This window comes from Pelodiscus sinensis, chromosome 11, assembly GCF_049634645.1.
Source record: "Pelodiscus sinensis isolate JC-2024 chromosome 11, ASM4963464v1, whole genome shotgun sequence".
In the NCBI taxonomy this organism is placed as follows: domain Eukaryota; kingdom Metazoa; phylum Chordata; order Testudines; family Trionychidae; genus Pelodiscus; species Pelodiscus sinensis.
The window spans coordinates 26,235,210-26,261,228 of record NC_134721.1 but is presented as its reverse complement, the minus strand read 5'-3'; the positions used below and the strand labels follow the sequence as shown (position 1 = coordinate 26,261,228).

Below are 26,019 nucleotides of genomic sequence, written 5' to 3'. Positions count from 1 at the left end.
ATGCCCATCCCAGCTGGCGCTCCTGCCCTTAGGCTCCCCGGGACTCTGGTCCAGGAGCTTCCATGGTCTTGCTGGACCAGGGATGTTGCCAGACCAGAGTGTGCTGGTTTTTGGAGGTACAACCTGTAGTGATGTTGGAACAGTTTTTTTTACAGTGTGGGTGCTGAGAGCCATTTAAGAAAACTGGATTTAATGGAAACCACTTCAAACTTGGGGGTCCTGCTGCACATCCAGTCCCCCTTTCCCCCCATACAAGATCACTGACAAAGCCAGGTACTGACCCCAGGTCAGTGTTATGTTCTTTTCTAGCCTATAGAAATGACTATCAGCAGAGTCCAGCACTAGTAGATTTTAGGAGACAGGATTGCGTAGTGACAAGGAATGTTCTGAAAACTTCCCAAAATCTCAGTCAGCTATTCTTGATACCGAGGTATGCTGGCACCTGGGGGAAATATTCTTAGAGACAGTAATACGGAGTTTAGCTATTATGCAATTTGTATTGCTCTTTAAGAACATCACTTTAAATCACAGCCTGAAGGAATGTTACCATTCCTTATCACACTCTCCCATATGAGGCTTTTTGGGTTTTGTCTTTGTCGCAGGTTGCCAGGCAGAGTGTGATTATATGGGTTGCTTTCATTTGGGAGGGAGGGCTTGCCCATGAGAAATGGTGTCCTTTGTACTTTTCACAGTACAGGAAAACAGACTGGGGACAAAAGTCTTGTTAGACACCTTCCTCAATCAGAAAGGCTATTTGGATCTTGTGGGCAGGAGTGATTGTCACAGTGAGACCAGAATGAAGCAGAGCAGAGATGCAAGACAAGGTGTGGGAAATAATTAAAAGCAAGAGAGCAATTGGTAAAGTCTTCATGATTCCACTGTGAACTGGGACAGGGCAATCTTCCAAGCAAGTGGAAACATGGTAATTTCCTGCTCAGAAAAAAATAGAAATGTTATGCTCAGAAGTAGTAGAAAACCCCCATACAGAAGTATTCTGCATTGGTAATGCAGTTGTCAAGAGTCCGTGCAGCAACTCTTGACCGCTCATGACAAGCTGCATTTCTGTGAGTTATCATCTCCTGTGCAAAGGCGACTATGATAATGGGCTCTCACTGAGAGAAATAATAATGGCTGAGTTAGTACCCCAGGACAGCTGAATTGCAAATTGCCACTGTACTTACAGGAGCCTCGCCAGTCTTATTTCACTATGGCTTGGCTGTTCAGAACAAACACAAGATACCTTCACGTGGTTACTAGCATGTGATGTGGCCTGTCAGTTTCTTGAATATGGATGTTAATCTGAGTGTTCTTGTTAGTATCAGGTTATGCCAAGCTTCTCTGAAACCACATCTTTCTTCGTAATTAAGAATATCATTTGAAATGTGAAAACTGTTACAGAAAGATGGTTCCCAGTCTCTTTTTTTTGCACTGAGGTGCTGATGAGAAATTGTATAATCTTCCTCATTAGCCAATTGTATCCCATCCTTTCCAATAACTGAAGAGAGCTAGACTAGTTCCTTAGTCTTCATGGAAATGATTATTTCAATCTCTCTTTTTATTTCAGCTGAGGGCTTAGTCAGAAATATTCCTTTAACAATGTCTTATGACATTCCAGCTGTCTTGCTGTACCTGATGTACAGTTAATAGTATGAGTTGTTTACATTTTGTCACTCATCAATTCCTCTCTAGTACTGGGTATCTTAAAATCAAACTGATCTTCCAAAGCAATTTCTGACCATAGTTCAATTTTGTAAGCCCACCTCTAGTCACTCAGACAAAGACAGCAGCATCCATCTCTCTCTTTTTTTTTTTAACAGACAGATATGGTGTAGATCTAACTCAGATTTACTCTAATTAATCTCCTAAACTATATATTTAGACAACTGAAGGTTAAAACTGGAAGGATGTGATCAAACCCAAGAACATCAATAACTAAATTTGTGAGAGGAAGAATTCCTTCCCTTCAAGAATCACATCAGAAACTGTGAGGCAGGATGATGTTTCTAAAAATTGAATGCAGAGATGGCTAAAAAAATATCACCAGTTCTTTGCTATGGAAATGTAAGTCCAGGTTCTGGGACATCTGCGTCCTCTGGGTTGTATAAATCCAGTTGGTGAAAGGGCATTAACCAATTTTCACTTCCTTGTAGATGTTGCTGCTTTTTTAAAAAAAATAAACAGTAATTTGTTTATGGATGCACATTCCCAAGACACAGAGAATAATGGCCCATCATCAGTAGAATTATCAGCAGCCATTGCTGTAACAAAGATCGCATAGATTTTGGGGCAGAGTTGCTTTTTCACTCACATGCTTAGATTGGAGAACACATTGCCACAGAATGTCTTTGAGGTCAAGAATTTAGCACAATTCAAAGAGGGATTGGATGATATGGATAACAATGTAGCCACAGTTGGTAACAAAGAGGAGTTTGGGAAAAGATTTCAGGGTTTAAACTGATCTCTCAACTAGTTGGGGTTAGAACGAGGCCTTCATGGGCAGGCAGATTACCCCAACTCTGCCTATTCTGGGCTTTCTTGTACCTTCTGCAAAAGCATTTGGTCAGGAGTGCTGCAAGAATTTGTACAATGGGTGTGCTGAAAGCCATTGAATCAAACAATAAACCCCTCTATTTAATGAAAACCACTTCAAATAGGGCACTGGACTGGACGAACCTTGGGGCTGATCCAGAATGGCAGTTCCTATGTTCTTGTAAATATTTTATCAGTGGAGAGATAGGTAAGAGTTTCAGAGTAGAGGAGATAAAAATGCTGACGCCAGAGTGCTCTGAAGAGCCAAGCTGAGGAAGAGAGGTAAGAACCAGCTATGTTTAAAAAAATTGTTAGGGAATGAGGGGAAAATTCATGTTGAGGAATGGCACGGCTGCATTAGCAGAGTGGAGGACAGGATGAGAGGATTTGTTCAAAGAGATCAATATCTGTTTCTTTTTTTCTAAGCTCATCTTTGAGTCTACATCTGTAGTAGTTGGATCTATAATGCCCGGACCTAAGTAAGAATTCTGTAGATGACTTTTGTACATCTTGTTGCAGAATATCCAGCAGTTCCATAGAACTCTCTCTTTTTTTTTGTTTTTTTGTTCTTGCTTCCTGTGAATCTGGTTTCTTCTGGATTTTTATTGTTTTATTTGTTTGTTGTATTTCATTAAAAATTGTTTTTTGTTCTCAAATCATATTCTCTTTGGGCACCTGTAGGAGGGAACAAAGGGGAAATATTGTGGCTGTTTCCACTTCTCACGGTAGAGTGAGCTTCTGAGAGAGGCTGAAATCCCAAACTTGACAGGGATAACCGGTAACAGCATGTCACATTTCTGGTCATCCACACAATTTAAAACCTGTGCCCTTCGTTCCCCCATTCTCTCTCCCCTCTCCTGTTTATTGTTCTTATGGGTTGCACTAGGTCTGCTTAGTGATGGAGGCAAGGGTCTTAGTTTGTAGTTTGAGTGCTACATAATGTCTTTTGCCTTTTCACCTGCTTTTGGTGTGTCTCTCCATCAGGGCTTGAGGTCTGAGACTGCCCTACTGCCATCTGGCAGTGGATCGCCCCTCCTTTGCTTCGTGTGCTAATCTGTTTAGCTGTCATTCCTGCCGCCACTAATAGAGTTGACACCTTGTGAGGGATCAGTTCAGCTTTGGACAGATTATTTTGTCTTTTGCTGAATTGATCCATCAGGATCAGTTGCTAAAAATGTTAATATCTTGTCTAGTGATGGTTTACACGGGAGCCCCTGAGGCAAACTTTAATACACTTATTCATTCAGAGTGAAATTCACCTCTGTGTTAGGACTGGCACAAGGTCTAGGCACCACATAAACCCAATTTGAGGGTTTACTCAGGGCCGGATTAAGACTTTGAGGCCCTAAGCACTGAAAAGATTATGGTGCCCCTCCCTCCATATGTAATTCAAAATAAAAACAATACTATACCATAAAATCTTGTGTGTGTGTGTGTGTGTGTGTGTGTGTGTGTCCCTGCTTTGCTGGTGCCCTAAGCATGTGCTTAGTCTGCCTATTGGGTAATCCAGCCTGGGGTTTACTGTAAATAAGTATTGAGACACTCCATAAGCTTTTTGCTGTGTCTCACAATGGCAACACAATCCAGTCTTAGTGATGTCATAGTTGCTTCTTATATGAACTGATACTACACAAGCAGTATTTGTCAATATTCTGGTCTGATATAGAGGAAGCAGCGTGGGCCTGAGGCTGGGGGAGCACAGGAAGTCTCTGGCTCCTTGCCTTGCCCTGCAAGGGGTGTTGAGCTTAGTCAACCACCAGGTACTCAGGTGGCTGTGAGGAGACTTTGTGCACTTCCCCTATCCCCAGGCCCTGATTGGCTTGAGGATGGGGAAGCGGCAGGGCATCTGCGGTCTGGCTCAACCCACTTGTCAGGCTGGATCTGCCCTTTACAGCTTCCTTTAGGGAACTCCTCCATTTTTGAGTCTCCCTGATCCATTAAGAATCCATGTGCAGCTCTGTGCTCATAGCTGGCCAAACCAGGAGCACCTATTCTAACCCAAGATTCTGGGCCAGCTTCATTGGAAGAGATCAGCCACCCCGGGGCAGCAGCCGAATTGTTAAACTTTGATAAAAGTTGCTAGCTGTCCTGCTCTGTTCAAGTTCTCAGCACTCATCAGTGTGGTATCTGACTGCCTGTTGCCCCTAAGGGTTGGATCTGCCACAGTGCATAGGGCATACACAAGCCCTACACAACACTGGAGCTTCACTTTCCATGTATGTGGTGTATCAATCTTCTGTGGGGGTTGAGCTCTCTGTGGCATGTCTCATTGAACTTCAGTGAGTCAGTGTAACTACTGCTGACAGTCTATCTCCATGTGCTTTTCTAATATAAACTGAACCTCGGGATTCCTCTCTTGAGGAAGAAGGAATTTTGTGTCCATATTAAAATTGAGTAAACTTGAGGTTAAAGTTCAGCACGTGCTCTGAGGCATCCTCAGCATCTAGTGATTTCACTAGGGATTGGTGTTGCTGACCGTTTGCAAGAGATGCTCGGTACTTCTTAGACCTTAATGCCTAGATCTGCAAAGGTTCCAAACGTCCATTGAATTTCGTAGGAGTTAAGTCTATTGAGGATCTGGGTATTAAGTGACTTGTCTGTGTTCTCATAGCAAGTCAGAGCCCAGAATGTAACCCACGAGTCCTGTCTGCCTGTGTGCTATTAGATCATGCTCCACTGTCATGTTTTGCTTATTTCTTTGTCTTTAGGTACTGGCGTCGAGCACTAGGCATGCAGATTCGGTATGCTAACTATGACGATTACCGGTTCTGTTTTTCCTATCGAGGAAGACCTGGATTCAGACCATCCATACTGATGTTGCATGGATTTTCAGCCCACAAAGATATGTGGTTGTCTGTGGTCAAGGTATGTTTCCATTTTTCTAGCAATAAATCAACACCACTTTAGCAAGAGAATGTTTTTACTTTCAGGGCTGTTGGTGTGGTGAAGGAGGGGTAGCACAACCAGAAACTTAGCTTTACAGGTCCCAGCTCTGACAGTTATTTAGAAAACTAGAAATATCCTCAGCTACTGTACACATTGATCATCTGGTGCATTCCACCCCTTTTTGTCATTCAAATTTTAGAGGATTTATGCTTCCAGACTTAATAATGTCATAGATTTGTTCCACACTACAAAGTTAGGTTGATGTCAGCTGCCTAACATCAATGTACATGCTACCGCCTTGCTCTCACCGATGTAAGTGCCTTACTACCTCAACACAGTAAGTTCACCTCCCCGAGAGGTGTGAGTCGGGTGATGCGGTGTCCATGTAGATGCTGCGATACTTACTTTAGCTGTTGGCTGGTGGTATTGTCAATTTCACTGCTCCTGCAAGGAACCCTGGGTAGTGGTAGGCTCCTGCCTGCCTCTCACCCCAGCCCTCTGCTCAGGAAGGAACCTCCCCTATGGGGAGGTGAGAAGCCAATAGCTCTGGTGGTAGCTGGGCTCCCAGTGAGGAGCTGTGTGGCTATGAGAGCCCTGCTCTCTCGGCTTCCCATCCTGCTCTTCTTGAGTCAGTGGGAAGCACCCTTCCTGAGGACGTGCTCCAGCAGCAGAAGGAAGGTAGTGTGGTCATTGGCCACCACAGTAATTGCTGCAATGGCTGTAAGACGACCTAACCCCAGTTGACTCAAGTTTGCCACGTAGACATGCTTATCAAATTCAAGATCAGAAGGGATCACCAGGTCATCCAGTCTGTCCCCCTGTATATGACAGGCTCTTAAATTATACTTAATAGGATGGAGTCTCTTCTTAATAGCTGGAATCAGGTGAATAATAACAATACTAGGTCATTTCTGGTATTTAATATATTGGGCTAGATTCACGCTCTAGTCTGTGCCAGTATCTAGGCAGAATCCCTGTGGAAGGCCCTTAAAACCCAAAATTTGCTGAGGGAGAGAACGGTTGTAGTCTAAGAAAAGAGGCATCATCTCCATGACACCAGCGATGTTCTTAGGGGCGTTTTCCCCTCCTAAAAGTGGGTGTTACTGGTCAGAATGGCAGTGTGGCTAGGAGAATTCTGAGAGATGGGGTTGGCCTTACCATGAGGCAAACTGACGTGGCCGCCTCAGGTGCCAGTCTGGGGGGAGGAGGCACCACTAGGACCCAGAGTGTAGAAAATTGTTTCTGTTGCTGGTGCATATGTATTCTCTCTGCTCTGAAAGTTAAGTGTTACTTAAAATTTTTGAACAGGGCATTTTAAGTTGTTAGTTCTCCTTTTTTGGGGTCATGGGCGGCAGGTTTCTATAATTTTTGGTGGTGCCCATTAGCCACGCCCCCTGGCCTCGTTAGCCGCACCCCCTCTCTCCCTCCCATTAGCCATGCTTCTGGAGGTAACACGCTCGGGGCAAGATGGACACATGACCAGAAGTAAAAGGTGTCATGTCACCCCTCTCGAAGGGCTTTTCCCCACCAAATCCCCCACATGCAACTATCCTGCAGTTGCATTAACCCCATGTGTGTCTCATTAACTCTTGTGGCTTCTTGTGCAAGTACTGCCGTTCTTGTGCAAGAACCCACAGAGCATCCACACTGCCTGCCTGCTCTTGCGCAAGGAAATTTACAGTACAGCGTGGTAAGAGAGGGCGTCTTGCGCAAGAGCTCTGCTCTTTTCTAACAGGTGTAAGCTCTCTTGTGCAAGAGGGCAGTGTGGATGCTTGGCAGGGATTTCTTGCACAAGAAACCCCTTTGGCTAAAATGGACATCGGAGCTTTCTTGGGCAAGAGAGCATCCACGCTGCCATGGATGCTCTTATGCAAAAGCACAGCTCGCACATGGCAGTGTGGATGTGTTCTTGCGCAAGAAACAGCTGGTGTAGACATAGCCTAAGAGTTTCCTCCCATGAGTAGAATGAATTTTGTGTTGTGCACCAGTACTGAATTCATGTGGCTTGTTTGGATGTGCCACTGTGGCACCCAAGTTATTAATAAATATTTTTAAACCTCTACCTTTTCTCTCTGCTGCCATGTCTCCTCCCCTTGTTCCATCAGCTCCCTTGGTTCCTGCTGCCCCCCCCCCCCAACCCCTCACCGTCCTCTGCTGTCCTGACTCCTGCCCTTCTCACTGCCCTCAGCCCTCCTGAGACCTGCCCCCTCCACCAGCCCTTCTCTGCCCCCTGTGCCCACTCCTCCCGTAGCCCCACTCTGATCATGTGAGCTACCCCTCCTCATCCCCTCTCCTAACACCTCCCTCTACACACCTGCCCTGCCTCTCTCCTCTGGTGCTGGTCCCTCCCCTGCAGGTGTCTGCCCTTCTCCTTCACCCCCCCGAATCCCCTGGCACCTGCACCTTCCCTTAGCCCTGCACCCTCCTGGTGCTTCCCCCTTCCCTCACTGCCCCTGCCCCCTTTGTCCTCTTTTTTCCCTGATGCCCACCCCCTCACCACTCTCTGCCCCCCCGGACCCCTCATGCCCCTGTGCCCTCACACATGACTTGCTTCATACCTGCCTTCCTTATGCCCACTCCCTCTTTCAAACCTTCTCCTAGCACTTTCCCCTCCCCCCTGTAGTCCCCAATGCCCTTCCCCTCTCCTCTCTCAGCATCTCCCTGCCCCCCTCCCACTGACACCTCCTCTCCTGCGCTTTTCCTCATTGTCTGTACTTGGCCCCTGGCATTTGTCTCTCCTGCACCCCTGTCTCTTGGTGCCTTCCCCTTTCTTCTCCTGACCTGCCCCCTTCCCTTCATCACAAGCCCCTTCCTCTCCCACTCCTTCCCCCTATTTTTCCCCTCCCCTACCTTCTGCCTTCCAGTTTGCGGGGTAGCGGGGCTGGAGTCTGCGATCAGGCCCTGCCACCCCGCTGTCCATTGAGGGGACATAGGCTGCTCTGGTGTTCACTGCCTGTTCCTTCTGGGGCTGCAGAGTCTGGGCGTCCGCCCCGTTAGGTTGCCTGCCGGGTTCCAGCTGCCGCAGGAGGGTGGGCACCTCCCTGAGCTCACCCCACAGGCCCGGGTGGACTCCCTCCCCGTTGTCTGCCACACCGCCAGCATTTAAAATACTCGGCGTGTGGTGTGAGCATGCGCTGCAGAGGTGCGGGGGCGGGGCTGGCCCGCCACGCCCACTCGCTGCAGTGTCCGGCCAGGGGCGAGGCCTCCAAATCCCATCACCCCTGTCTGGCGCAGTGTGCGCATGCGCCGCAAGGGCATGGGGGCAGGGCTAGCCTGCCGCGGCAGCTTGCTGTGGCGTGACCGGAGGCGGAGCCCCTGCACTCCATCACACTGGGGCTGCGGGTGCCCCGTTACAAGTCCTCTTCTCCTCTGGGGACGCTCTGGGGCCGGGGGAGGAGCAATATTCAGAGCCAGGGAGAGACCCAGCTCCAAATATTGGTGGAACAGGGCCCCCGGCTCTGAATATTGCTGGAACCTGGGCACCACAAGCCCATATAACTCGCTGCCCATGATTGGGGTAGGTAGCAGAGCAGTACCATGAGAGGAGTAGAACAGGAAGAAGGCAGAATTGAGACCTTTCAAAGTTTTGGCCCAAGTGAAGGGGAAAGGGGGCGCCATTTGAGCTCTCCGCCTCAGGTGCCAAAATGTCGTGGGCCGGCCTGCTGAAAGGAACTTATTTCACACTTCCCCACAGTAATTCCCCGCTGCAGACCTATGATGCCAGCAGGAGGAAGTCAAGTTGCTTTCTCTGTAAGTATCGACTTCCCCTCTAGCCAGGGGAAAGGGTGTAGTCAGGTGCCGAGAGTGCTCTACCAGCAATATCTCTGCGAGAAAGGAGAAGCCACCTGTGCTCTGCTGGAAACCATCTCTGTGCGGTGGCAAGGCTGTGCTGTGGGAGAGATGCTTTGCGTGTAGGAAATCTAGCCCTGGTATTTAACCACTTCTCATACTGGGCAGACGCATACCAAACATTCATAAATAACACAGTCTTTCTCTTCCCCTTTCTCAGCACCACCCCTTCTCTTTCTCTTGGATTCCATTTTTAAACCATAAAACAACTTTAAGTTTCTCAAAAGACAATACCAGCTCACAGTGAACTGATGTACTATGGGACAGCCTAGGGATGTTAAATGGCATTTCATCAGCTAAGTGACTAGTCGATGGAATTTCCATTGACTAGTCAATTAGTTGATGGCGGGGGTGGGGAGAGAGAAATTGCAGAGCTGCAGCAGGGTTAGTGCCCAGGCTCTTAATACATTTAAAAGGCTAAAGCACAGCGGGAGGACCAGGTGTGAACTGGGACAGCTGATTCCCAGCTCCCGTGTGGTCCCCTGCTACGCCTCTGCCCTTCTGCGGAGATGGTGCTGGGAGGGGGAACCCATTTTTAAACCAGCAGCCCCCATCACCAGCTCCGGCTCTCTTCCCCTTGCTGCCTGTCTCTGATAGAGGCAGCAAGGAGGGGTGGGGGAGCGACTAGTCAAGTCGCTAGTTGACGAGTCACTTACATCCCTAGTACAGCCATGCATTATGTTGTGCTAATCAGCACATTTTATAGAGATTCTAATAGAAAATAAATTTTTTCTGTAATTACCATTTTCCTTCATTATTTGTTTTCATAGCATCCCTTCTCAAGGCTAACTGCCCAGTGCTTTGCTTCCGCAGTTCCTCCCGAAGAACCTGCACTTGGTTTGTGTTGACATGCCTGGTCACGAGGGCACTACCCGATCATCATTAGATGACTACTCCATCAATGGGCAAGTTAAAAGAATACATCAGGTGATGGCCTCAGATATATTTTATACCCGTTCTTCATGTCTACCTTCCTGGGTAATCAGGGTATATGGATTTGATTTGTCTTTGAAGTGATGGGAAACCCAGGATTTCTTCTCTCTAGAGGATTGAAGGTGAAACACATGGGAAGTTAGATTGTGCTCTTGGCTTCAGCCCTGTGTAGATGGCAGCCTGTGAGTGTACAGCTCAGAAAAACCCCCATGAAGTCATTTCCCTGCTCTCCTCTTGTTGCAGGGGAAATCATCTACTCCTGGCCTGTAGCAAGTGTGGTTTACTTCTCCTTTCTGTCCCCTCCTGCAGCTCAGTTGTGTATTCCTTTGGCTCATTAAATGGGCCCATCTTGTCTTTGCTCCTTGGCTCTCTTTCATGTGCTAAGCTGCAACCATCCTAGAAAAGGAACTTTGCAGAGGGAGCATGTCCCTCTGTTCCTTTAAGGACTAATCTCCTGCCGTGTGATTGATTAGCCCGAATAGTCTTATTATTGCTTTAGGCACGTTTGAATACGTGCAAATTACAGCTAGGACCCTGTGTCCCAGAATCAAACGCATTCTTAAAACTACAGCTCACAGGCGCTTCTTATGATGGGAGAGCTTTTTAGTACTTTGCTGCCCAGATTATCAAATGTGTAAATTTTCCTTTTAGCATAATGGCTGAGCCACACAGAGTCATAATTAAAGGGCAAAAGACAAAATGCCCATGGGGAAGGGTGGGAGTGGCGATGTGAGGGCACAGCAGGGGTATTTTCTCCAATCATATACGCTGACTTTATTTCAGTTCCTTTCCACCCACACATCTGTTCAAGTGCCAGCAGTGAAAATGGGCAGGGATCCAGGATCACCACCTACATGTTCACCCTTCTGTCCCCTGGTCACTCATGCACCGCTCTGTCAGATTAAGCCCTGCTGACATGGTATTGAATCCTCATTTCAGTAAAAGCTGACAAGCACCTCTGTCTATTTCCTTTGAAATCATCAGCAGATGCTGTACCTGTGAGGGTGTTGCTTTTTACTTCACATGTGATTTAAGTATTTAATATTTTCTGGGCCAGAGTCTTATTTATGTTAACACCTCTGCACGGCCAGAGTGTGTACAGGAATCTACATGTAAATGAGCATCAGGCCTCAACAGAGAACGTTAAATCTCTCCTAAGCTGAGGTCTGCAGTCAGAGCTCTTAAAACAGAGAGGCGGTTGGCAAGATGTTACAGAAATAAACAGCAGGTGGGGACCACATGTTTTATTGTTTAGAAGTCTGCATTTCCCCCTTCTTCCTTTATTGGTATTATCAAGATGGGTGGGGCTGGGATGTAGGAGAGAAGAGGAACAAGACCAAGCTGGAAGGTGGGAGGAGGTGAAAAATGTTTTTTATAGTATGGATCAGACTGCAATTTATTTCCCTCTTTATGTTAAACAGAGAGAAGTAGATGAGGCTGGCTGGTTCAAAGGCTTGGTAATAGCCTATAGAGCGTTTAAGCCTTAGACGGACGGCCCAAGTGGCCTGAGTCAGTAGAGACTAAAAGTTCCATCAGTGTTTATTTGATAACCTTTTAGGTTGTGCTTTTGGTTATCTGTCAAGCAGCAGCCAGACCTGTGAAACAATAAAAATAACAGGAGAGGAGAGTGGTGTTCTTAGTGCCATTCCAGTGGGCAGGTATCCTGTCATACAAACTGCCTCCATACTTATTGCTAATTTGACAGTCTCAGCAGTGGCGAAAAACTAAAAGGTCATGGAACCCAAACTACTCTTGTAGCAAGTATTCTTGTTGCTCTCAAGCTTTTTCCTCCTGCTCAGGGACAAGGCATTTTGCTGGAACAAGGTGGGGAAACTTCCCCTGCTGTGTGGATGGTGACTTCCGCCCTCAGCACTGTAAATATTTTCCCTTTTATTTAAAGGGAAGGCATGGGTGGTCCTAAGATTCTGTGGATTCCCCCATACTGCTCTAGCTTTGCTTTTAGAACTTACTGCAATGCTGTCAGGTCTCATGATTGCTGTCTTCCTTAGTAGCTTTGTAGCTTATTTTTTTCTAACGACTGATTGTAACTGTGTAATTGCTCCCTGTGGCCTCATTGCCCTTTCCGTTTCAGTTTGTTGAATGTATCAAGCTGAACAGAAAACCCTTTCACCTGATCGGCACCTCAATGGGTGGAAATGTTGCAGGAGTTTATGCTGCTCGGTATCCAGCAGAGATTTGCAGCCTGTCTCTTGTATGCCCTGCAGGTGAGTGGCACAATATAAACGGAGAATGAAAGTAGCTAGGTATTTAGTCTGCATCAAAGGATTAGTTTAGGGAACCACAGGTAGTACTGAATCCAATGTAAACCTTGTGACTTAGATGGTGGGAAGAAATACTTGGCACCAACTGAGATTTTAGAATCCAGTTTAGATTTATTTATACGCCTTAAGCAGTGTTTCCTCTAATCTTTTCCATCCACATGCGGATTTTTTTCCATCCAAGTCCCAAATAAATGTTTGTGCACTAAGGCATGTGCAAATGTGTACACCAGTAGAAACAAAAAGCCTAGCTAAGCACTCTGGACAGTACTTGAATCTCTCCTGTGCAGCTGCACAAGCGTGCAACTTACAGGGAACCGTAGCCACAAGACTAATTCATATTCTGACAGGACAATACATGTATTCCTGGAACACAGCACACATAAAGGGTGAAATAATAAATGCTGTGAAAGCTGAATTCCAATGTCTGTTCCAAGCCCCCATTTTCCCAGCTTTCTCAAACAAACCCCTACATAGGCTGAAATGTTCCATGCTTAATCAGTTACTGATTATGTTACGTTTCACTGCTTAATCAGGATCGTGCAGGGAAGGAGCCTCTCTGGCCTGTCTGGGCAGCAGTGGTCCTCTGCCTGCAGAGTGGTGCAGTGGGCCTGGTTAGGCTGGAGGAACCCAGCGCCGCACTGCGAGGAGGCTGCTTTGGCCAGCCTGAGCCTGCTGCAGATGGGGGGCTGCTTGAGCTGGGCCTGGCCTGCTGCATCATACTGCAGGCAGAGCGTTACTCCAGCCAGGCTGGGTCTGCCACTCTGTGGGAAGGGAGTTGCTCCAGTTGGGCTGGGCCCACCATGCCACACTGTGTGTGAGGAGCTGCCTCAACCCAGTCAGGCTGTAGCACTCCCACCCCTGGCTTGGTGGGCCTGGCTGGACTGGAGCAGAGAGTCTTTCTGGGCCGCCAGTTAACAGGTTACCAGTAAGCATCACTCAGTTTTTAAAACCCGGCTGGGCCACTAGTTAACTGGTTACATCCCTCGATGTGCCCTAAAGGTGACTTTTTTTGTTAATGATGTGTGCAGAAAACTGTGTGGTTGCATAGCTCAATATTAGCTGAAGCTGGGGAAGGGAAAGACCATCTATGCTTTTGAAAAAGATTGGTTCTGAATTGATTTGAGCTGCAAACATGTAAAATGGAATATTCATACACTGACATCATGGAGGAAGAATCTAGTCACAAAGAGAAATGCCTAATTCGTCCTGACCTCCACAATGCCCAGTTCAGAGAAAGACAACACACGTCAGCACCTTTGCTTTTAGCTGCCTTTGAGCTTGTACTATACCAAAGTGGAGGTTTTCTGAGATCTCTGTACAGGGAACAGCTTTGCCATCTCTTGCCGTCCCTCCCCTCCATCAGTGGAAGTGTAGCTTGGAGGAGGGACTGGGAATGTGGAGGAGTATTTGCAGGCCACTGACAGAGTTGCTGTTTCCCCACTGGCTTTTACAGATCAAAGGGTTGTGCTCTCTCAGAGTGGCCTATATTAGAAACGTTTAAATTGTAACACCTTTCAGTAGTCTAATATTAGCTGTTGGGTAGCTAGGCAGAGTCTGCCTCAACCTTTACGCTCAGTGTGATGTTTCTAAGGGAGCGAGCAAGAGAGCACAAAGCCGTATGTCTTGGACAGGAGCAGTTGAGTTTAATAGAAATGGGGGTCAAGAGAGTTGATCTGAACTACCTTCATGAGTGTCTGTTTTAAACAGCAGAAGGATTTAGCTGGGTAGTCTCATCACTACAGATCCGATTCTTGCTCACAGTAAGGGCTCTCTGCAGTATTCTGGTACCGGAAGATGTCTTGGAAGTGGGTGTAAATTACATTGGCCCTGCTTTAAGATACCTTTTATGCTGTGAGAATGCTGTAGAGAGGCCTTGCTGTAAGTGAGAATTGGGTCCGTCCAGTCATCTGAAGAAGTGGGTTGTGTCCACGAAAGCTCATGATGCCATTTGCGTGCTTTGTTAGTCTTTAAGGTGCTGCAAGACTATTCATTGTTTAAGTTTTCCTAAAAGGGAAGACTGCTTAATTGATCCTGCCCAAATCTGTCACCAAGTCCCCCTTGCTGTCTCCAGCTATTTAGAGACTGTTACAACAAGGGAAGTTACTCAATAAATGTGAATTTTGAAATACCTGGTTATGCAGAAACAAAATACAGGACTATGTAGCACTTTAAAGACTAACAAGATGGTTTATTAGGTGATGAGCTTTCGTGGGCCAGACCCACTTCCAGACCCACTTTCGTGGCCCACGAAAGCTCATCACCTAATAAACCATCTTGTTAGTCTTTAAAGTGCTACATAGTCCTGTATTTTGTTTCAGCTACACCAGACTAACACGGCTACATTTCTATTGGTTATGCAGAATTTTACATTTCATCAGCTTACTCTCTTGTCTTGATACCTGGCCAGACTATTATGTACAAGCTTATGTAAGTGCTGTAATGTAATGGTGTTGGCACAGTGTTATCTGCGTGGAGGAAAAGCTTTGGTTTGCCCCTGTTGTCATAGCTGCTGCTGCTGCTGCTGTTTATCCAGTAAACTAACGATTCCAAGGCAAGAAATAGAGGCAAAGTGGAATGTTACCTAGTTACCGCCTGAGCTGCTCTGCACAAAGAAAGTGATGTGAATAACTGTGTGTGTGTGTGTGTCAGTCAGTCAGTCAGTCAGGCAGTGGTTTTCAACTAGGGTACATGGTATGCAGAGGTCTTCCAGGGGGTACATCAACTCATCTGGATATTTGACTACTTTTACAATAGTCTGCATGGAAAAGCCCAATCGAAGTCAATACAAACTAAAATTTTTTCCGGATGATGACTTGTTTATACTGCTCTATATACCAAGGGTGGCCAAACTGTGGCCTGAGAGCCACATGTGGCTCTTTTACCATTAAAGTGTGGTTTGCAAGCTCCCTGCCCCCCAGTCTACCAGACTGAGAGGGATGGGGAGGAAGCTCGGGAACTCTACTTTGCAGTGAGGTGGTGGGGCAGGAGTTTCTGTCCTGCAATGAGGAGGGTCTTGGGGCTTCACCTGCTGGAGCTCAGGGCTTTAGCAGAAGCGGGGCTGAAGCCCCGAGACTCAGCATTTGGTAGGCATGCTCCAGCTCTCTAATGTTTGAAGATTATCTCGTGCAGCTCAGAGGGCCAGTAAGTTTGGCCACCACTGCAGTAGACTATACACTGAAAAGTAAGTAGAGTGTTAATATTCTAATTGATTTATTTTACAATTCTGTGGTAAAAGGAAGTCATATTTCAGTAGTGTACAGTGAAATGCCAGTATTTTATGTCTGATTATGTGAGCAAGCAGTTTTAAAATGAGGTAAAACTTGAGGGTGTGCGAGGTAAGCCAGACCCCTGAAAGGCTGAGACTTGTGTGGAATCTGTATCTGCAAAAATGAGCTGTTGCTATGTGCATCCCTATTAGGGATGTAAAATTCCGTTTAATTGGCTAACCAGTGAAATGTATTGTGTAACCAGTTAACCGATTAAAGGGGGCAGAGTGGAGGGCTGGAGTGCCCTCTTTCCCACCACAAGCAGGGGCTGCTCCAGCCCAGCCAGAGCAGCCTCTGTTTGCAGTGGACCCCCTACGGGGCTGGAATATCCTCCTGCCTGTGGGCTGGCAGGGAACTGCTTCAAGCCCCCTACCTGTTACCCTTAACTGGTAATCCTCACCCATTAAAGGTGAAGGTTTTTGGTTAACTGCTCAAATCTTCCCTAATCCACATCCGCGGGTGCGTATACCAGCAGATATAAAGTGGATATCGTGTATTTGCAGGGCTGTACTGAAAGGGATTCAGTAGTTTGGAAAGGTTGAAAGCCACTGAAGTAGAAGAGGCCTTGGTTAAATCTTCTCATATAATAGTTAGGATCTGTGTTGATATTAGTGAAGAGCAGTGGTCCCCAACCTTTTCAGGTTGTCGGGCGCCAGGGGGCGTGGCCGTTCGCCCGCCGGGCACCAGGGGGCGGGGACACTTGCCCGCCCGGGGGCGGCCTCCCCCAGCCACATGCCCGGGGGCGGCCTCCCCCAGCCACATGCCCGGGGGCGGGGCCCCCCCATAGCCACGCGCCCGGGGCCGGCGCTCCCCCCGTAAGCGCCGCGGGGCCAAGGCCGGCGCCGGGGCCAGGGCACGCGCGGCGCACCCGGGAGCAGGGGTCAGGGTCGGCACTGGCACGCGTGGCGCACCCGGGGCTGGGACAGGCCATGCGCCCGGGGCTGGCACCTGCCAGCCCAGATTGCTCCGCAGGCGCATGTAAAGAGCCCGGCGGGTGCCAGGGCGCCCGCGGGCACCGGGTTGGGGACCACGGGTGAAGAGGTTTGTTGTAGAACTGGTTGGGGAAAACCTTCTTGCAAAAGAGTTGTGTGAGGCCAATAGTGTCACTTAATAAGAATTATTTAACTCCATTGGTTCTGTATTTTCCTTGCAGTGTTCATTTTTTAATTTCCCAATACCGAGGGTTAGCTTAACAAATGAAGCATACAGAAATAAAGTGCTAGTGCTTCAGGAGTTCGTGGTCTGGGATTTCGTTTTGACGCGTGGTTTGCTGTGGCTACCTGCTAATAGTATGTCCCAAGTCATGAGGGGCTCTACCACATCCTGTTGTAGCTTAACTGTACAAAATAATTAGAAAAAGATCATAGAAAATGGAGATTTTGTTTCTATCTTCATCAGGATTTTTTGTTTGTTTGTTTCTATCTGTGTGTTCAACCCAAAAGCTGTTGATAGTGTTACCATTCCATTATATTCATGCATCACATGAGTATTTGTCATAATGTATCCTGACTTTCCCTGCACCCACTATATGCACATTGCTCCCCTGGTGTGTTTCCTTCCACATCCTTGATGGAGTACCCCCCTCCCTGCTGCTGCTTATGGCGTTCTCTGGTGTAATGCACTGTTAGTGTATCCAGGATATGCACCTCCTGTGTTATTAAAGTGAGAAATTCTCTGCATTGTGTTTGGGAGGCAACCAGACGGATGAACAATAGGGTCAAAGTTATGGTGAGTAAGGAGGACTGGGATGTCATTTATTAAATACTGCAACATGTATTATGTGTAGATATTTCCCCTCCCCCCTTGGTTGAATGAGTAAGCAGGCAGATAGGCTATTGAAATTGGTAATTGAGTTCCTCTGGCTGAACTGCAATCATTGGGAATATATTGTATTGTGCATAGAATATGTCTTACATAATATATTACATACTGTCATAAAAATTTAGTTCCATGGATGGAACTGGCAATGAGATTCACTGATTTTTTTTTTTTTTTTTTTTTTTTTTTTTTTTGAGAGGAGGTAAATTGTGGCCTATGGGAAGTGATGGTGTTCCTGTTAATAGTCTCTTTAAAAAGGTTAGGAAAAAGAATCAGGAAATTAGAAAACAGGAGAAATCAAGATCTACCAAAGAATGAGAGAGAGGGAAAATAGTAAGTTATTTTGTGAGAAGACTGGCAAAGAAGCTGAAATTCTGGTTTAACAGAAATTACAAAGGTTCTCTTCTCTTTCATCCACTTCACACAAAAAGGTAAAATTGGCAGATTCCATTTGAGAAACTCCTGCAGGACAGATATGCCATTGTATTTCAGTAACAAACTGTATCTTGATTATGCTGCATTGGTCTCAGTTCATCCTCAGAGGAATGGGGGATTGGGAGCAACACAAAGCAAATGTGTATTTGCACTGTGTTTAGTGCTAATATTATTTCAGCATGTGGTTATTTTTGTTTGTTATACATAGGCCTGCCATATCCAACTGATAACAAATTTCTTAAGCAACTGCGGGAGCTGAAAGAGTCTGAACGGATGGACAGGGTTCCTTTAATTCCATCAACACCTGAGGAAATGGCAGACATGCTGAAGCTTTGTTCTTATGTGCGTTTTAAAGTACCTCAGCAGGTAAGAAATCCTAGTCAGTCGCATCCTCTTTAATCATTACAGAAGATAGTAGATGTAGATAGTAGACACAGGATGGGCCATAAGCAGAATAGCTCTCACAGAGAAACTGAGTGTGCAAGCCTGCCTCTTACTGAAATCCAAGGATTTTAAACAGAACATTTGTGGGAAAGGCAATGAAACTGAAATGACACTTTCTAGGATGGAGCTTAGAACAGCATAATTCTCCAACATTGCTATCTATTTATGGAAGGAGAAAGAAAGAGCTCTTAGCATTTTGCACAGAATACTGGCCACTTCTAAGACACAGTTTGAAGTTGTCCATAAGGACAAGGAGTTTGTGTTTTACATTGATTCGGGTCCAGTCCTGCAGTTCTCACTAGGTCAAGCATGCTTTAACACATCATTGAAGCAATTTTCGTCAGTGGGGAATTAGCAGCAGTTCGCCACATTACCTGGCTGTAGCCTGCCAGGGGCTAACCCTGGAGAACCAGATCTGTCCTGGGAGCCGGTATTTGCCTGCTGTTGTCCTAGAAATATATCAGTGTATGTTTTCAGAAATATGATTGTGGCATTTGTGCCTTCATGAAAGGACTGAAAAAGCTAATGAGAAGATGTGGGACTTCTGCCAAAATCCCTTTCTCTTCCCCTTCTTGTGCTCCAAATCAGCTTGGGAGATATTGTCCCTATGACTAGCCCTTCATTTGAGTATCTATGAAATTAGATCTTTACAAAGGGACATGTTGTTCATGACCTAGTTCATTTTATTAAACCAGAATTAATTATAATGGGCACACAGATGGTTGAGTGTAGAAGGTCTGGCATTTGCATAGTTCTACCAATAGCAACAAGTCACCTTTTGTTTTTTTTTTTGTCTTCCTAGAAACTTTCAGAAGGTTTCTGCTCAGAAATGTAACTTCTTTGCAGCAACTTTTGCAGACAGCATCCGTCAGTGCTGGGGAGGGGGAAGAGTCTCTTGCACCAATGATGCTGCCTTCCTCTGGAGATTTATCCCTCTTTGGGAGGAGAATGTTAGTGGGAGAATATTTTCCAAGGTCTCTAATTTTCCATAGACTTTAAGTCCAAAAAGGGCCATTATGATCATCCTCATGAGTCTGACCTGTTGTATAAAACAGGCTATAGAACCTTTCCCCAATTTCTGCATCTAACTAGTATCTTTAGTGGTTCAGAGTCAGAGCTGAAAGTAAGCAAGTGCAACCAGGTGCACAGCTCCGGCAAGAGCTGGTTGAGCTGCAGCAAAAGCCAGCCAGGAGCTAAATAAAAAGCTGGAAATAAAAACCCGAGTTGCAATAGGACAGTACCTGTAAGCCGTTTTAAGTTATTTTCACTGCTGTTGAGACCACTTTCCTTTCAGATTTTTCCAGCCATGCTCTCCTGGTGCCTCCCTGTGGACAGGATTTAAATTCTTTGGCAGCTTGGAGGGAAGTCCCGAATGATTTTAGTAAATATAGATAACAGGGAGAGCTAGATGGACAAAAAGTTATTGTCCAGTATGTAAGAATAGATTATAGGAGGAAAGGAACTATAAGATGATGTATAATCATTCTTGAGGCAATCTGGCAAGAGCTCATAGTTTGGCTTGATACAAATTTCAGCTCACAACATGAAAGGCATTTCTCTGCTTCCTTTTTATCCGACAAGCTTTATAGCCTCTTTGTGAGGAGTCAGGTCTTTTCCGGATAAGATGCTTACTCTCTCCTGCCCTGCAGCGGTACAAAAGAGCCTTCTTCCCCAAGTCTGACGGCAAAAGCCTGTCATCAGAGGGTGTCGCCAAGTAAGTTTGTGCTATAATTACATTGTGTAGTGCACAAAAGGACAGACCAGACAGGGTCCAAGTCCCAGAGTCAGATCCTGGTTAGTCTTGTCCAGTGTCCCCAGGAAATGGCTGCAGGTGCTGTCACTCCAGAGTGGCAGTGTGTGTAACATGTCTGTTCTTGCCCTGATACACATTGTTTGTTTGTTTCTAGATCCTGCAGGGTCTCGTTGATGTTCGCATCCCACATAATGAATTTTACCGAAAATGTAAGTGTGGTTCTTGCAAAGCAGAACTAGTGCAAAGTCTCTTGATTTGGAGCCTAAATGCCCTTTTGTATACCAATCTCTCCCTCTCATACAGAAGGGGACCAAGTTGTCTCCAGAGCAGTGCTTCCCTGTGGTGGGTGCTTTTACTGGTGTGGTGATTGTCTGCTGGGGGAGGAGTGGGCAGGACAGTGTTCTGGGACATGCATTACCACCCCTCTTGCAGTCAGCCTCCTGCAGAGCTATGGGTAGAGGGACACAGTCAAAATCTGCACCCCTCTTTCCTGTAGTATTGTGAGCTGAACAGTCCCACCCTGCTCCAAACAAACTACATAGTCCTCATAGAGAGCCTATCCCCAAAAAAGGAAAAGAAAACAACCCATCAGGTTTATTAAATGGTAACTCCAGAAAAACCCTACCTTCATACCTAGCCAGATCCTTCCCTCTGGTCTTTGCTGCTCCTCAGGGCCTTTCTATACCAGGCTCTTTTCTATCCCTCCTCCCTTATACCCAGGAGCTGTATTTGCCTCAGTTTGTCGACTTCAGGGGCTGAAACAAAGGGGAAGTCATGGGGAGGGGAATACAGCTCCCCTCCTCACTAAAAGAATATGGGTGTGCCCCTCTCCCAGCTCCCTGGCTTGGGATAACAGCCCTCCTTGGCTGGAACAGTTAAGTTCCTCGCTTCTGTTTGTATCTGCTCTAATTATTGGTCAGCTTTAATTAACACCTGCTCATCGAGTGAAACTGTGGGAGAATCTTGTCATGCTAGAGGCCAGACATCCTGTCACTCCACTGATGGATCCTAAAGGGATCTGCAGTTTGTGGGCAGGCCCTACTTGCCCTTCCCATGGACCAGCTGGGGTACAGTCCCCCTGAGGAGCACTCTGCAGATTTTTCCTTCCACTCTCGCCCCCTCTGGCAGGTTTTCCTTATTCAGGCAGACCTGCATTGGCTGCGACAGAGCCTGCTGAAAGAATAAAGGAAATCATTCCCTCAGGGTTCAGCCTGTGCTGATTAGCAGTAAATGGAACAAATCCTACTGGTGTTTGACTAATTCTTCTCTGGTGAAAAGTATTTTTAGAAATTGCAGATGAAAAGTCCAGACATGCTCTCCATGAAAACATGAGCAAGATCAAAGCCCCAACACAGATCATCTGGGGAAAACAAGATCAGGTACTGCTTCTGCTGTGCTGTTTTATTTATTTTAATTGTTTTATGCAAAGGTTGGTGCTCTGTTTCCATCTCTATGAATGTTGCATGAGCCACTAATGAACTAGAAGACTGTAGGTTACAGATGCTATTATTTTAATTTACACAGCACTAGTGATTTGCATGGTGTTTTACAGGCCTGTCTGTCCCGTGGATCTCCCAGTCAAAGTAGATATGAGAGTCTATGAAGGATGATTGGAAGGAAGACCATCAACAGGGAGAGTAGATCTGGGAAGGGAACTGGCTACCAAGAGCTTAGATTCTGTCTGGTTAATTGCCATGAGGGAGGGAGCAGCTAGTGGAAAGCTAAAAAGTGGGCTTGGAAGAGGAATTTTGAGGCAAAAAAAAAAAAAAGAGTTGTCTTGGCAACAAGGAAGAGAGAGGTGGCAGAAGGGGAAAAAAGGCACAAAGATGCAAGACTAGGAAGGAGACAAAAGGAATGTGAAGAGAGGAGAAGGGTGTGTGTGCACACGTGCAGAGGAGAAAGGAGAATAATGTGTGTAAAGCACACGTGCAAAGGAAAAGAGACTGAGGCATAAGCATGGGCAGAGCTGTGTAGAAGTGAGGCTATAAGGTCATATCTCCCCTTCATCTGAGCTCCTTTACAGGGTTGTGGTGGCATAGAGGTGGTGGAAATGCGGGGAGGGGAGGAGCTCTCCTGCCATAGTAACCCTATGCCAGTCCCTGTCACAGAGGGCTTTCAGAGATGGGAGGGAGGCCAGTGTAGTATGTTCTCTGGCTCTCTTCTGCTTCCCACAGCTCGTAAGAGGCTGTGAGCAAAGCTTGAACTTGAACAGTGAGGTTGCTTTAGCTTCTTCTAGGAGCCAGGCAGACTCCCAAACAACCCTGGAATACAGGAGCAGAAGGGTAACTTAGAGCCACTTCTGCCCTGCTCTGCCCCCAATCACAGCTATTGGGGAGCTCAACATTGGGGCCTGTGCTGTGGCATAGAAGGGGAAATGTAATATTCTCAAACAAGTGAGTGGAACCAGCTGGAAGTTGGATGGATTTTTAAATAAAAGGCATGATGACCTTGGCACTCTTTTTTTTTTTTATTTTTTTAGAGTGTATTACTTGCAAAAGGTGCCCTCGTAATAGCTCCTTTCCCCATGTGAGTTCCTGTTTCCCTTCCCACCCCACCCAAAGGCTGCTTGTACTTGCCAATAAGTGCCATGTCCAGCTGGAATAGGATTTGCTTAGTCTGGGCTGGCTTCCCCCTTCATATGCTTGTCTGCCATGGAGTGTGGGCTTTCTGGATCCTGCTAATCCTCTTCCCCAGTTCTGTACCAGAGCAGGGAGCAGCCCCCGCTACTGGGAGAGATGGATGGGAGACAGTGCTTCTGGAGCTGCTGCTGCTACCAGCTAAGAGGGAAGCAGAGCTCATGCTAAGGCTGTGGCTATCTCAGAGAATTCTGAGTTGCCATAGACCCCTAAACCAAGCAGAGGAGCCAGAGAGAATCATTCTGTGGGTTGATCTTGACCAACTTTAAATCCTCTCCTGTGCTTGTAGGCCAAGTTAAATGATAGGGAAGTTTAAGTGAAATGGAAATAAAAGTGGAAACCAGAGTGAGGTCTGTGGTAAATGTCAGTGGAACAGGGTTGGTGGTGGGCTCTATTCATATTGGTGCTCATTACACTTGGTAATTGTTATTAGGGACTTAGAATGGTTTCCCTGATCAATATGAACAAGGATTTTTTTGCCTGCAAACTGCTAGCACCTGGTTCTAAAACTGTGCTACAGGGGGTGGAGGTGTATGTTTTACTTAATTACGCACATGCATGTGTACAGACATGCACAGAGTATGCTTAAATTATAACCAGTAAAATTCCGTTGTATGTGGTTGGTGCCTGAATTATCTCTACTCCCGGGCATGGCTTGTACATGCTGCAGGATGGCCAGAGGGAGATGTCTGGATAACGCTGTGCCTGAAGAATCTGATCTGGGAAACAAATGCATTCCATGGTAACTTAGTATCCCACTTTGATGTAAAATACACACGAGATGGTTCAAACAAGGTCATGGAATGGCCAGTAAAAACTTTGATTTGTGTCTGAAACTGTTTTCTTTGGTACTTACCACTTTTTCTGTCATTCAGGTTCTGGATGTTTCTGGAGCAGATGTTCTAGCAAAATCCATTTCTGACTGTCAGGTACATATTTTGGAAAACTGTGGACACTCTGTGGTAGTAGAGCGGCCCAGGAAAACAGCGAAGCTCATATTGGAATTTTTAGCCTTGGTGCATAACACAGAGAACAATAAGAAACTAGCTTGAACTTCATGTGATGTCAAGCACTTGAACATATTTTGAGTTGTGAAATACTGATGTTTTGATCAATTCTCAGGGATCTTGTACAAAGTATGGCAAATGTGCCAGAGTCCCTGAGGAAACCTGAATGATTGGTATGTAAAGCTGTAGTGTTAACAACACTCAATGACCTGCGGGATCCATTGAGCAATCTCCATTTTTTAAAATATGAAACTAGAAAATAATCTGAAATCAGAAAATTCTAGCTATGGAATGTACTGACAACTCTGAGTTTATGCAGCTCAGGATACATGAGCTCATTTATTGTAAAACTTATTGGAACGTAGATGTTAGACATTGTTAGAAAATGGAAGGAATATGGGAAGTAGGAAAACTTCATAGACTGAAGGTATTACTGCTACTTAGAATCTATTGCACTGCATGATAAATTGTTATAAAAGAATTCTGATGTTCCAGGCATCTATTGAAGTATTGCTGATATAACTCATTAACTTATGATTTATGCAGAAAATGCAGGCAACACATAAAATGTAGTGCGCAAAAGGAAAATGACTGTCTGTCCAGAATGTTTACACTTATTGTGGATGTATTTTTACTCCCTGAATAGCTCCTGTGTATATATACTGCCTTAACATCTAGAATATTGAGGTGTTCGTACAATCCGGCTTTGCTTAAAGGAGGATGCTTTCTTTTGATGTTAAGCCTATGTATATAACAGTTCAAATATGGAGAGCAATTTCAAGATGTTTATTAAAACAAGTGAAGAAAAACTCTTGAGGGCATTTATTCTATTAGGTTTGGGGCCTGATTAAGCAATAATACCGTAGCTAGATGAGTAGGCAGACAAATTCAGGTTAACACAAGAGCGTGAGCTCTTGGCTCTTTTCTATTATATTGTGTTACTGAATATTTTGATGTAAATAATGAGTGTCTTAATGAATTCTGTGAATTCTGTGGTTGGTAACGTAATTCAAAACAAGTGTAAGCTTAATGAGATAAGTGTAATAATATTGGTTAGATGCTATACAAGGCTTGTGTGTTTCTACATCTTTTACACTATGAATTGCTAGCAGATGTATTATATGCTCCAATTGAATGCATTTTAAAATGTAGAGGTACAAAAAAGTACAAAATACAGTAATGTTTCCCTTTGAATTATATGTATAATTAAATTTATAGTCATAACTTGTATCTAAATGAAATTATCTCAAAACAGAAGAGCCAGATGAGTTAATTTTTGTTATCTGTAATGCACCTTTTATGGTATGTAGAGACTGATTCTAGACTGCCTCGCCCCCAGAACTCTGCAGCTCAAATCCCTACTGTGTATCTACAAAATCAGGCTGCAGCATCCATGAGAGTCTTCTCCTTGGTCTCAGGCATTGCTAGTATTTAATAGAAAGCTGAAGAGTGCATTGTCTCCTTGAAAGAGTGCGGGATGAAACCATCACTTAGTCCCTTTGGACTACTTACTTGGACATCGTTGTTACACTTTGGAAAAATGTCAAACTGTAAAGTCTCTTGTAGACTGCACAATTAAGCCTGCATTTCTAAGAGCCATCTTTGCGCTCCATTTCCAATCTACCTATGATCTGTATATGCATTTGAAACCCATTGCTAGGCTGTCTTTTGTTTCAAAAAGAAAAATCCTCGTTCCTATTTTAGAAAGTTAGAAATATGTTGTTAGATTAATTGCTTGGTCATTGTTTCTACACCAGGAATAAATACAAAGTAGCTGACAATTTTATTTGTGGAAATCTGGAAAAAAGTTGTTAGATGTTTACACATGGTTCCCGGAATATGCAAAGGATTAAAATCTAGTAATTTACAGAGTTCTCCATGCATGAATTTTTCATTGGGGGAGGATGGTGGTGGGTATCAAGGGGGGTACTTTGGTTGATTTTGAAATTTCTGAACTCGAGGTTATTAAAGCCTCATTGCAGTGATGATTACTTCAGAGACTCAGGAGACACACAGGTGGGGGTGAGAGCCAAATCCCACTTTCCGTCATGTCAGAGGTTTTACTGTTGTGTTCTATGGGAACAGGATTTGGTCCTAAAAAGCTTGAGGTAAATTCACACTTCAAATGGCAAATGAGGTACATAGATTCTGACTCACATTTGGAAGTCTAAGTGAATTAGC

At 45.5% G+C, this 26,019-nt stretch overlaps 1 protein-coding gene across 7 annotated transcripts in view; it reads left to right on the top strand.

The window, feature by feature from the left end:
- ABHD6 (abhydrolase domain containing 6, acylglycerol lipase) overlaps positions 1 to 25,712 on the top strand; it is a 39,768-nt gene extending 14,056 nt beyond the window's left edge. For 4 of the 7 annotated variants that reach the window (XM_006130888.4, XM_075938844.1, XM_075938849.1 and 1 more), the window contains exons 3-9: positions 5,238 to 5,394; positions 10,078 to 10,191; positions 12,290 to 12,422; positions 18,207 to 18,364; positions 20,350 to 20,404; positions 21,474 to 21,574; positions 23,707 to 25,712. In XM_006130888.4, coding sequence (XP_006130950.1) covers positions 5,238 to 5,394; positions 10,078 to 10,191; positions 12,290 to 12,422; positions 18,207 to 18,364; positions 20,350 to 20,404; positions 21,474 to 21,574; positions 23,707 to 23,883 — 895 coding nt within the window. In that variant the 3' untranslated portion in view covers positions 23,884 to 25,712. The other 3 variants (XM_075938845.1, XM_025188572.2, XM_075938846.1) reach the window with 3 other exon arrangements.
- The last annotated feature ends 307 nt before the right edge of the window (positions 25,713 to 26,019 follow it).